A 13,938-nucleotide genomic window follows, 5' to 3' on the forward strand; every position below is an offset into this window, starting at 1 on the left:
TGACTCTTTTAGATAGTTTTGTCCAGCCATCCCAATTTTCACTAAAACTGGACCAACAGAAATCCATTAATTATTTCTTTTTTTCATACATATCACATATTTTATTGTGCTGAGTGAAGAGAAATGAATGGACAAGGTGGTAAAGGTAAAGAAAAATAATGTTCTCGTAGCAGATGCTTTTCGTTAAATATGTTATTTTATTTACAGTAAATCCTCGATTTAACAGACCCCAATATAATGGATTTCGGATTTAATGGACAGGACAAATAATAATACAGTAATGTACATATTAATCTCGACCATATTGTTTTTCTTAAGTTACATAAAACTTCAGTGTTATTATTAATTTAAAATTAATAATTTCCTATTTCCATTATTGTTTTGATAATTACCTACTTTTATTTTTATAATCAAATTCAGGAAATTGTTTTTTATTCTTTCTGAAAACGTGTTCAAATAGCTGTTTTCCCAGATTACAGATAAGAGCAGGCAGTGACTTGCGAGCTGAACGTGACAATAAACTGCAGGTCTACCGATTCGCTTTGTTTCAGTCTCAGTCTGCCTCAAGCTATCATGCGGTCAGGGTATACAGAGTGTTTCTGTGATTTCTGAATTCACTTATTTTCAAATCCTTACAATTTAAAATGGCATCAAGTGATAGAGAAGTTAAAAGAAAGCGTGTGAACTTAAATGTGGCACAGAAATTAGAGCTAATTGAGAAATTCGAACACGGCATCTCAGTAGCAAGTGTTTGTTAAATTTACAGCGTTAAAAAAAAAAAAAAAAAAAAAAAACTTTCTGATATCCATAAATCAAAGGCCAAATTGCAACATAATTTTATATTGTACAGTACTGTGTATTGTATTAAAGCTTTTTTTTTTTTTTTACATTAAGAACAATAAAAAAAAATGTTCCCCCAGGTTACATTCGATTTAACGGACACCCCCTTCTCCCCTGTTAGTCCGCTAAATCAGGGGTTTATTGTATTTATTTTTTATTATCAGTTTATTAAATATATCAATCATGAATTATTACCATTTGCTTATTATATTAATCACAGCAGAAATGTGAAACACGCATTATACAGTAGATGTTCTGAATAACAGCACCGTCGCGGATTGAAGGTGTCATTATTTCAATTTTTCCGTTATCTAGAAAGTTCTATTTTCAATATATTTAATGCAGAAATAATAAGGCTAAATAAGAGATTAAGAATGCAATTTTATTAACTGCACATAAAAAAGGAAAAAAATTTTCCATTCTAGCTGATCCCCTTTGAATATGTGCTTTAGATGTAGAGGTTACCATTTCTTGACAGTTTCCTTTAGGAATAGTAACTGCTTTTTTTTTTTTTTTTTATGCTCATTTTTTTTGTTATCGTGGTGTTTCGCAGAATGTGCGCTTCTATTACTTCCATTACTTCTTGCATTTTGTTCAAAAAAAAAATGAAGAATATTTTCCATGCTTGATTTTGCAACAGCCCAAGTTATCTTTTCAGTTTTGTCAATGTTCTCTTCTACATCTGAACAAAGTGCATCATCTAGTTTTTCAAGAGTAACAACACCATCAATGATTTCTTGATTTCACAATGATTGTGATAATTGAACCTCATTATCAACAGTGAGCCATGCATCAATATCTCCAACTTCAAGGCTATGTTTTTTTTTTTTTTTTTTTTTTTTTTTTTTTGATTTGGTAGTTGTTGGCGCATCGGCTTCTGTGGCCATATTGCACCTCCCAAGGTTTTTGCAGTACTTTGATCCAAGCCCGAGGCGGGAATCGAACCCGCGACCTTTGGGTTGCCGGGCAGGTACTTTACCCACTCGGCTAGCCCGGTCGGCTCAAGGCTATGTAAAGGATTTTCTATTGTGGTGGATTGAACTCTTTACATTGTTTCTTCAATACTGCTTTGCCCTGACCTTATATTAAAACCATCAATATCAACTTCATAAGATGATAAATTTGCAATGTGACACTTGGTCATAATTTCCTCCATGCTCTCACAAGAGTGAAAGTTTTCAGAGTATTCCAAGCAACTGTTATAGAATATATTGAATCTTTAATTGTAAAGCCCTGTTGAAAGTTGAGAATGTAGATATCCTTGATAATCATTTGTTTCATAAAATCACTTCTGTAATGGCATTTAAAATTTTGGATAACTTATTGATTTGTGGAATGAGCCCTAGAGTTATCAAGTAGTAAGACACAGTTAGAATTTGCACTCTTCCCATATCACATAAATTCTATCAAATTGCGGGAATGAATTCATGAGTGAACCAACCTTGAAAAATTTCCTTATCCATCCAAGCATTTTTTTTTTTTTTTTTTTTTTTCGGCCTTAAGTCACTGGCAAATGCATAATTCCCTTCGAGGCTTGTGGACGATGATATTTACCAATTATTAAATGCTTAATTCAGTGTCGGCCCGATGCACTTGCACCCATAAGAACTGGCACTCTTTTTATTTTGCCTAAATCCACTTGCACTTTATCCTTTGCAACCTGCGAATGTTTTTTGTGGCAAACATTTCCAGCAGAGACCAGTTTCATCAGCATTGTATATTTGGTTAGCTGTAAGATTGTCATTAACAAGCTTCTCAAATGTCACTGTGTTTTTTAGCCACCTCTGTGTCAGCAGACTGTTTTTCTCCCACAATGTCTAATTTTCTAATTCTGTGTCTTATCTTAAATTTAGTTAACCATCCATCAGTAAAAGCATTTTTGTTGTTGTTGTATTAATGCCCATTTTTTCTTTAAAATCTTCTGCTTTGGCAATAATCATTGATCCTGATATAGCCATACCTTCCAATCGTTTTAATGAAACCACTCATGCAGCACTTTATCTAAGTTTTCTAATTTTGGCTTCTGTAAACTTTTTCTATCAGCTATCTTATTGTTAGGTTCTGAACATACAGAAAATTATAAAAGTTTTGCTTTGAATGTTTAATATCATACAATGTTGATGATCCAATGTTATATTCTGCCATTAATACACTCCTACTTGTGCCCCATTCTATTTTCTTTATCATATCAAGTTTTTCAATAAGTTTGCTGCACTATGTTGTTCTTTTCTTCTCTATATGAGGTTTATTAACTTTCGGAGCCATAGTGAGGGGTTTTTAATTTAAAATAAATGTAAAACAGCAGTATAATCTATGATATCAGTACAGGATTCACTTTCAAAATGGTGAACGTAAACAAATACAGTAATCACGTGACGCAGTTTTCTTTTTTCAGCACTGCAAGACATCTGCACTGTATGCAAACATCCGATCTCAATGTGCTGTTAGCTCGAATTGTCTGTTATTTGGGATGCCATTATTTCAACAGTTTACTGTATTTCAATTTTTCTTAAATTTTAGGAGGGAAAAGTACACTATAAAAATGTTAACTGTATCCTACAAACTGCTATTTACTTATTTTATTTTCTTAAATCACAGAAGATCCATGAAATGTGTACTGCATTAGAAAACATTTCAGTGAATATTATGTTATGAGGTTATGCTATAAGGTTGAGAAAACAATTACAGTCAATTCCGGTTATTTGGGACACATCGGGACTAGTGCATTTTGGCCCAATTAAGCAGCTGCCCCAATTATATGAAGTTTCACAAAAGTTAAAAATACTCAGGAGTTATTACTAGATGAACTTATGGAACTTGCGAAAAGATTTTTAAATAGGTACACATTTGGTACCATCATGAAGATAAAACAACAAGGCAAAACATAAACTAGAGACTGGTATAATGAACAATATATCTGAATAGAAACATTTTATTAAAGTTCCATATATATACAGTATTGGTACAAACAATTTGTTAATATATTTAAAAACACAGAATTTAAAATAGTGGCTCAACCGATTAGTAAACTTCATATAGTTTTGAAGCATAGAGCGGTGGACTCCGTTTCAACCATGGATTCACACAATGTAGTTTACAATATTACTTGCTACAAATGTAATTCCTCATATAGTGGTTCAACACAGAATTATCTTTCGATGAAGATAGGTTATACTATCCTCATACCTAACCTTATACTATTTTGGATTCGTGGACTTTCACGCACATTTGTGAACAGTAATTCACACATTGGTTTAGTAAAAATAATCTTGTAACAGGTAGTCGATAGGTTTAAGTATAAAAGAAGGGAGGGTATCATTTGGAAAAACACCACTTCTTGTGAGCACTGAGTGTATCCAAATAAGTTTGGTCCTTTATAAAAAGTTTAGACAATTTTATATTGTTTCTAAAGGATAAATTTGACAATTGTTTTCAGTTTTCATGTTAATGCGGTACTGGTTTGGTTTTTTGGGGGTGTTGATGGCTGTCGACTTCTCCTGGCTTTTCCTGATGCATTATATTGGCGATGAGAATTGAATGCATGACAATATTTTAATTAAGTATTTATTTATATAATTTTAATGTAATTTTCATAATTGATTGTATTTAATATTAAATATGGAACATTTATTTATATAATCACATAATCCTTCTAAAGTGAGCGTTGAGAATTCTGTTCCTACATACAGGCACGAGTTTCCTTTTATAGTTTATAAGAAAACGAGTACTTTGTATAAACCGAGTTTGTATTAATGAGATTTTACTCTATATATACTTCACCCCCCACTCACATAAAATAGGTGTAAAAAGACACTCACAAAAGGGTTAATTACTGCTTTTCACCTGTCTGGCATGGAATTTTAACAATACAGAACAAGAAAAACTATTGAGCTAACAACCATTTTTTTTCTACATAAATATATGCATATATACCCCCCCCACACACACACACACAAAGTAGGTGTATAAAGACACCTACTTTGTGTGTGTGTGTGTGTGTGTGTGTGTGTGTGTGTGTGTGTGTGTGTGTGTGTGTGTGTGTGTGTGTGTGTGTGTGTGTGTGTGTGTGTGTGTCGTACTCACAAAAGGATTAATTACTGCTTTTCACCTTTCTGACATGGAGTGTTAACAATATATAACACAAAAAAAAACTATTGAACTAGCAACCATTTTCTCTACATAAATTCATCTAAATAGCTTGGCACCCATTTCATTATCATTCACCCTTTTAGACTCTAATTTTTATTTATTTATTTTTTTTTTTTTGGAATAATTATCAATGACTGCCCTAAAGTATAAACAACTCCTTCCTCCTCATCTATTCCGTCCCTTTTTCCCATTCCTCACTGATAGTATTCAAAATGATCAGCTCGAGTTCGTGTTTACTGCATTGTTCACAGCACAAATATTTTAGATTTGAAAATGATGTATTCAACCAATACTTTGCTTTTAACAAATTTAAATCACATAAGAAATAAGAAAATCACATAAGTTAAATAAGAAAAAATTTCTTATTTAACTGGAAAAAAATTGCAACAAATAATTACAAAATTCTCTCCAGATGTGATTCATCGGTCTATTATCCTCTGTCCAACTGCTTTGACTGAATTTGCCTAGTCCTGCCAATGTGTTTTATAAATACAGTTGGTGCTACATCCAAGCCTGATCATTATTTACTTGTATAATTGATGTAGACCACAGAGGGCATGTCTTTGTGGTCTACATCAATTTTATCATTACACCCATCTCCTCACCTATTATTATTACATTTATACAAAAGAAATTGAAATTTGTAATCTTTTTCAGCAGATTCAGTTGAGAAAATATCACATATTTTCCAAATACTGCATTGTTATCCAAAATATTAACTCGATTCATGTATATCTTTTCCAGGGGAGGGGATTAAAGGATTAAAACAGGTCACAGTACTTAAAATACAATGAAATAATTTTTTATCAATAGATAAATATTCTACTTATTTATGTATGTACATATGAATATACTACTCACACTGAGCTGGTCTGATTGCTGTACGGCCTGTTATCTCCGGCTCCACTGCCTGTTGAGTTGGTATAGGCAAGGGCGGAACTAGTACTGTTTGAATATTAAAATGCATATTTTAATTACACATTCTTAATATTTGTTTTAAAAAAATCAAAATACACCAAAAGCAGTTACTCCATACAGCAATCTAGACGCAGTTTAATGTTTTTAGGGTTTTTTTTTTTTTTTTTTTTGTTAGTTGTTGGTACATCGGCTTCTGTGGCTATAATGCACCTCCCAAGGTTTTTGCATTTTACTCTGATCCAAGCCTGAGGCAGGATTCAAATCTGCGACCTTTAGGTCGCCAGGCAGACACTTTACCCACCTGGCTAGCAAAGTCGGCTATTTTTAAGTGAACTATTCAAAACATTATTTAAAATTGGGTGCAATGGAAATACTTAATGATTGCTTTAATTAGTAAATGCTAGATATATTTAATATATTAAATTTCAGTATATTAATGAATTATATACATAATTAAATTTTTACAATCAGATTAATTTTATCATGTGTTTTTTGCAGTGTGATTGCTTGCTGAAAAACAAGTTTTGACATGTATCAATCTGTTGGCAAAATTTGTGAAAAATGAAATTGTACTGCTAGCTATGGGAATGGAAAGTGGCTTATTTTTTGTTTGAATTGCAAAATAAATTATCACTTTTTTTTTTTTTTTTTTTTTTTTAAGAATTATTGTCAAATTTTGAATGAACTTAGGAAAAACTAAGACAAGACAACTAAGCTAATAAACTAAATTCAAAGAGATAACATTATGCTAGAGGAAGAATTACTGACTGTCTTAAAAGGCTTAAAGTAGGAAGGAAAGCTGTCAATGATAAAGAAAATGGACATCCACAACTCACAAAATCGATGGTAATATTTAACAGCTGAAAAATTAAATTTAGATAAAGAAGAAACCTGTGTTCGTGAAAGAACATAAATATAAGAAAAGTTTCCACTGAAATGGTGCAATGAATTTTTAATTAAGAACTAAAACAGGAGAAAAAAGAGTAAGTATACTTTGTTACTTGTTATTTGGTTTTTTCTTTAGGAGCATTAGCAACTAAGGCCACATTGCTCTGGGGATATGCGGTGGTCATTCCCTGACCATTCCGCATCCTCCATATTTGGTGGTGATGGGCTCAAACCCAGGTCTAATCAAGAAGCATGTGCTATGCACTGTTGCTCCTTCCCACCTGGCTACGGAGGCGCTTAAGTATACTTTAAGACAGAAGTCATTTTCAGAAAATTTAAACTGATTATGATGAATAAATGTTTCAATGTGACCCGATAAACAGTGTTTGACAAATAACTCTTCAATCTCAACAAATCAAGTCAAGAAAGAAAGAGGGCATAGTAAAAAATCAAAAATGAAAATATTGCCTGACAATAAGACAATCAGGGAATTCTGAAATGCTTAGAGGTTAAATCCATAGTGATTTTTTCATGAACTTGTAACTGACATAATTAGTTCTTTTTTTACTGCTGAATACTTTGTTTTGTAAGATAAAATCTTCAAATACATATTTATTATAATAATACATGAAAAGAGTACTAAAATAACTGTTTTTGACCATTACCTTAACTGAAAAAATTAAATAATTAATGGATAATGAAATATGATTTCTGTATTGTTGGTTTTTCTTTATTTTTTTATTTATTATTATTTCAGCAAATGCAAGACCATATCAAATAAGAATTTGCATCCAAACTGATGGAAAATGAAGTGATTTGATTTTTGTATTTAAACTGGCTAGAAACTACATATTTTATATGATAATAATTAAAATTAAATTAGAAGTAGTTTGAACATATTCAAAAGAACTAAGAATGCTTAATTTTGAGCTGGCTGATGTACGTAAAAATATGTTTAATATATTTGAGTGTGAGAGAGAGAGAGAAAACTAAACAAAATTGATCAGTAGTATATCATAGTACCAATCAGTTTTATGCAGTCAACAAATGTATCAAGGCATCAATTATTGAGATTAAATGGTGACAGTAATGTCAGATCAGTAAGCAAAATTTGCTAGAATATTTCCAAAAACATCTGTAATTTAAAATTACAATCCATTATACACCGATAGCCCAAAACATTATGACCACCTACCTAATATGATGTTGATCCTCCACGTGCAGCCAAAACAGCTTGTACCTGGCGAGGCATGGACGCCACAAAATTTCTAAATGTCTTGTGGTATCTGGTACCAACACATAACCAGCAGATCCTTTAACTCCTGTATGGTCCATGGTTGAGACGCTGCAGATTGGAGTTGCTGTTCAAACACAAACCACAGATGGCTCGATGGGATTAATGTCTGGTGAATTTGGAGGCCGGGACAATACCTGGAAGTCTTCCTTCTGCAAACCAGTCTCAAACAATCTGGGCTGTGTGGCATGGCGCATTATCCTGCTGAAAGACTGTACTGCCAGAGGGGAAGACCGTTGCCACGAAAGGGTGTACCTGGTCAGCAATGATGTTTAGGCAGGTGGCAGCTGTCAGAGTGCCTGGCACATGGCACTGGACCCAGGGTATCCCAGCAGAACATCGTCCAAAGCATGATACTGCCACCACAGGCTTGTTTTTGTCCCACGGTGCATCCAGGCATCATCACTTCCCCAGGTAAACGATGCACACATACCCAGCCTTCCACATGGTGCAACAGGAAACATGATTCATCGGACCAGACAACCTTCTTCCAATCACTCAAGGTCCAGTTTTGATGGCCGCGTGCCCATTGTAGGTACTGTCGCCAGTGAACCATGGGCACTTGGAGTGGCCTGCGGCTATGCAGCCCCATTTTCAGGATTCGATGTACTGTGTGTTGTCATGCATTATTCCTGTCACCAGCATTCCAATTACCGGCTAGCTGCGCCACAACTAGCCTGTAATTGACATTCTGAATGTGTCGGCCTTCTGATGCTGTGTACCATCCAGGACAACCTTTGCTCACCTCGAGCATCGAGGAGCCATGGATGTCCAACACCTCGCTGGCAATTCATGGGTTCCCCCTCCTCGGACCACTTTTGGTAGGTACTAACCACGGCTGACCATGAGCACCCTACCAACCGTGCCGTTTTGGATACGCTCTGACCCAATTGTCTGGCCATTACAATTTTGTCTTTGTCAAACTCACTTAAGTCTGCTGCCTTTCCCATCTGAAGAACAAGAGTAACACTTATTAATGGAGCTCGGTATCAGGTGCTTTTATACCGTGTCCTGGCCCTCGCACGTGCCATAGTTCACCTGCAGTGCTTTGATTTGCATAACGACTCGCTGATCATGTTTTGGCTCATCGGTGTAGTTACATACTGAACAAAACATTAGAAGAGAAAAGACCATGGGCTACAGATGCATGTGATTCCAAAAATAAAATTAAATAGACATAACTAAGCCCTAGAGGGATTTCTGTCCACCATGGCAAGTGTGACATTCTGAATGGGTTAATTATTTACTGAACGTAAGTGGAGCTGGAGTTAAAAAATAATAATAATCTGGGCAGTTTTGAACATTTCCCATCAATCTTTTTAAATTCTTATCCCTCTAGTCAATGCACTGTTTTCTTCAATAACATCAGAATAAACCAGAATAAATTTTGGTTTATTCTTTAGACATGTGAGGTCAGAAGAATTTTAAATATTCATTATGACTGTATACCTATTAAAGTACAGGCAGTCAACTTTTTGTGATGGCATACAAAGTTCAAAACTCACAACCTCCTTACTTGTGAACAAGCTAACTACAGAATTATAGTCTTTTATGCTTGAACTGCTGCAGTGTGTGAATATTTTTGAATGTTTTTTTTTTTTTTATATATGACTAATTAGAGGTATATAACTATTCTAAAAATAAACTATCATTTATAGTCATATAATAGTTTTTGGAGGACAAAAAATAGCCTTTTTGGGCCTTAAGATCATTTTCTTTCTTTTCTAATCACTTTTTTACTTAACAGCTTTTGTATAAAATGACAGTACATCAATAATGTTTACCAACAAAAATCAAAAAGAGAATTAAATTCTGCTGTTATTAAAGTTTAGTGTTTCACTGCTGTAAGAAAAAAGAAATTAAAAAAAAAAACACTTTATGGGTTTGCCTTTTTTCACCCTGGTAAGTGTCCCATTTACAGAAGCAGTAAGCATAATTATCATAAATAATCTAATCCATTGCACATGGGAAGCTCAGCTAAGCCTATTCAGTCTGTTCTGTCCACAGTTCCTGAAAAACTACTATCCTTACCTCTAAGTCCATTGAAAGGTAGTGAAGGATACAGACAGTAGTCTCAAAAAACTTGAATTTTTTTTTTTTTTTTTTTGCCTCAGGTAAACTTATCACCACCACTGATGAGTTAATTGTTGGTGCAAGGAAGTACTGGAGTACCCAGTCATTCCCAATTTGCAACAACACCTGTAAAATCACCCAAGAAAAAATCCAACGTGGATAAGATTTGACACAGCTCTTTTTCAGCAGTATATCTATAAAGGTGACCCCTGCTTAATGCTGATAATTCGTTCCAGAAAAACAGAGCTAAGCGAGCGCCGTATTCCCATAAAGTAACATATGTATTTGTGAGTCGCAGTCTGTGCCGTAGGATATTTCCTAATTAATAATAAATGGTAGCGAAAAGACGAACAAATGCCAGTCAAAATATTTAATATTAAAAATTTGTACATATAAAATATTCTCCATTACATACATATACAATTATGTGGTAAGTAACTACATTACCTATCAAAATTAAACTTAAAATGCCATTTAAAATCATGAATTTATTAATCTGATGGCACTGGGCCGCCGAGTTTTCGTAACTCTGGTCGATTTTGGGTTGTACTTTGGCCGTCTTCCTAATAAACTAAAAGGGGTTTTACTTTAAAATCCTCACTGCATTACCACCTAACAATAAAGTCAACTGATCCTTCGCCGTTTTGAAGCCTGGCATGTTTTTTTTTCTTCTTTCGATATGAAACTTCTTTTAGGCATTCATTTCCAAAAAAGTCTTGTTTCATCTATGTTAAAAACTTGTTGAGAAGTTTAACACCACTTTTCAATAATTTTTAGAAGTTCTTCTTTGAAAGTTTTGGCTCCTTCTTGATCTGCACTCGTGGCTTCTCCCTGGATTTTAAATCTATCTCACCAGCCCTTACTAGCTTTAAATGGTTACACATTCTTATTTTTTTTTTAAAGGTGAGCTTTCTTCAGATCATCATGTAGGCTAATCGCTTTTTCTTTAATAATATTTAACTTAACGGAATTGTGCACTGGATATTATCTTCAATAAAATTATTTAGAAGTCTCTCCATTTCAATTATAATAGCCGGCCAAGTTGCTTGTAGTGGAACAGCTGTCTTTCCCACTGCTAAAATTAATTCTTTATTTTTTATAATTGTTCTTACAGTTAAACCTGCCAGTCCTAAATTATTACACACATCCACTTGTCGTTGAATGGAATCGATTCGCTTCAAAACGTATAATTTAATTTTCAAATTCAGTATTTTTCTTACCTTAGCAGGCTTCGTACCATTGTCCCTTTTTAAATTTTTAAATCTTCGAAAATGTAACTGCACTGTATTAATAATGGTACAATGTTCGTCTTTTGATCTCGGAACTATGTAACAAGTCACCATAGTGCAATTAGCGTCGGAAACTTTGCTATTCATTTTCAAGCTATCGATTACATCAGATGATACATTTTCAAAAATTCAATCTGTATGCTGGTAAAAGAGTGTTATAATGAGTTGTGACAGCGTTAGAGTGAGATATGGGTTATAATATAAGAACAGCATTATAGCGAATCAGCGTAGAACGAACCGCATTATAACAAGGCTTGCTGTACATGGCAACGTTCACAAGTGTTGCTTTGTTTGTTTTGTTATTTGGTTTTTAGGAGCATTAGCAACTAAGGCCATATTGCTCCGGGGATATGCGGTGGTTATTCCCTGACCTTTCCGCATCCTCCGTATTTGGTGGGCATGCACTCGAACCCCGGTCTAATCAAGAAGCGTGTGCTACGCACTGCTGCTCCTGCCCACCTGGCTACGGAGGTGCCTACAAGTGTTGCAAATGGCTTCAGCTTTCAAGCCTTGTAGAGGCAACACCCAGCACTGAGGCAATTGCAGTTTGTCAGAGAATGTAATAAAATGTATAAACCTTTTTGGTTTATATTTTATTGCATTCCATATATTACATTATAGAAGGCCTATGCATCCCAACACGTCACTTTTATTCAAACAATGATGGTCGCTTGAACATTGAAAATGGCAAGATATAAAGAAGATATAAAAAAAGAAGAAAGCTTAAGTTTTGCAAATTACAGTGTCTGGAGACTAGGCACCGGCGAGGTGATCTGATAGAGGTGTATAAAGCCTTGAATGGTTTGAGCATGCTCAATGCCGATGGGATTCTTCCTCTTGCTCAGAATAACCACCTGAGAGAGCATAAATTCAGATTTAGGAAAGACAGATGTAGGATAGATGTGTGGAAATTTGCCTTTAGCCAGCGGATAGTTGGTTGGTGGAACAGACTTCCATTCCTTGTTGTGGAAATTGATAGCCTAAATAAATTTAATGCTCAGCTGGACATGTATTTCGAACGAACGGAGGGGTAAAATGGAAATGGTTTTTTTTTTTTTTTTTAGCTGATGTTGCATAAGCTTGCTTTCTTGCATCATATGCCTCTACTAATGCTAATGCTCTGAGGTGCCTGGTTGCCAAGCTCTGTAGTCCATGTAATCAGTCTTTCCTCAAATCAGTTGATCCTCAACTCCTGGATCAACAACAGCCAACATGGTTAAGTGCTCTTGTTCTGTGGTATCACAAGTCTACTTTCTATGATTGCTCAACAGTGGTCGAACCCAAAGGTGACTCACATGTGGTCGACGCCCATGGTGAGTGTCATTTATCTCATCTTGTAACAAAGCAGTAATGCAGCATAATGGTTCAGCTAACCAGGCAGTACAATGTAGGAATAGCAAGGCTAGCTAATATGTATATGGCCTATACAGGGTGTCTCAAAAATATTGATACAAACGTTTAGGGGAGGTAAGTAACATCTAAAGGAATGTGAATCGCATAGGAACCCATAACCGGAAACATCATCGTAAGACGGTACACGGCACTGTTGATCAGTTCGCGAGAGGGAAAATTTCTGGTTTACTCATTCAAGCAGTAGTCGCCGCACGAACAGCATGCATCGATATACGAACTGTGAGCTGGCAGACATGCACCTAGTGTATGGATTAGCAGAGGGGCCCACATGGTGTGCGCCCCCATGCAGCACAACATCGCTTCGCAATAAATGTGTGGGCAGGTATGGTCGGTGACTGCTTAGTCGGCCCATACCTGTTACCATCCCGCATGAACTCCGCTAAATATCGGATCTTTCTTGAACAAGTTCTACCAGGGTTACTTGATGTTCCAGCAAATGTGAGACGCAACATTTGGTTTCAACATGGCGGGGAGCCTACCCATTATGGAAGATGTTCGTGACCATTTGAACAGGCGTTTTGGGTGTTGATGGATTGGCCAGGGTGGACCTGTTGCCTGGCCCCCTACGCTCACCTGATTTATCGAGCCTTGATTTCTTTCTGTGGGGGGGGCCCTCAAAGCTATCGTGTATGAATTGCCTGTGGAGATGGAAATGGATCTCGTGGCGAGATTTGTCTGCGCTGCTGCTACTGTCAAAGAAACTCCAGGTGTGTTCGACCGTGTCCGCCAATCCATGCTGCGTCAGTGTCACGCATGAATCGCGTCTCATAGTGGAACCTTCGAGCATCTGTTTTAACATCATGAAATGCATCCATCTCGTACTGCATTGTTAATATTATGTCAAATAAATGTTTGCCACTAATTACTGTCTTGTGTCATTTCTGCTTCTTGTGTCTCTGTTACTACTTTCCCGTGACGTTTCTGGTTATGGGTTCCTATGCGATTCACATTCCTTTAGATGTTACCTATGTCCTCTAAACTTTTGTAACAATATTTTTGAGACACCCTGTATATACACCAGACATTAAGTCCTGCAGGCTGTAGCTGTTGATGGTCATCACAAGTACCCACACT

The 13,938-nt window shown here is 35.5% G+C and overlaps 1 protein-coding gene across 2 annotated transcripts in view; it reads right to left on the bottom strand.

The window, feature by feature from the left end:
• The window catches only part of LOC150086864 (ubiquitin carboxyl-terminal hydrolase 4-like), a 475,539-nt gene that overhangs the window by 341,161 nt on the left and 120,440 nt on the right, over window positions 1-13,938 (bottom strand). Inside the window, exon 7 of one of the 2 annotated variants that reach the window (XM_090372781.1) lies at window positions 5,851-5,934. The exons of the other annotated variant lie outside the window; for it this stretch is intronic. Within the exon in view, the coding sequence (XP_090228907.1) occupies window positions 5,851-5,934 (84 nt within the window). The remainder of the gene's footprint in view (window positions 1-5,850; window positions 5,935-13,938) is intronic. 2 annotated transcript variants of the gene reach the window in all.

This window comes from Mastigoproctus giganteus, chromosome 4 (assembly GCF_048544385.1).
Source record: "Mastigoproctus giganteus isolate SK-2022 chromosome 4, ASM4854438v1, whole genome shotgun sequence".
Lineage (NCBI taxonomy): Eukaryota > Metazoa > Arthropoda > Arachnida > Uropygi > Thelyphonidae > Mastigoproctus > Mastigoproctus giganteus.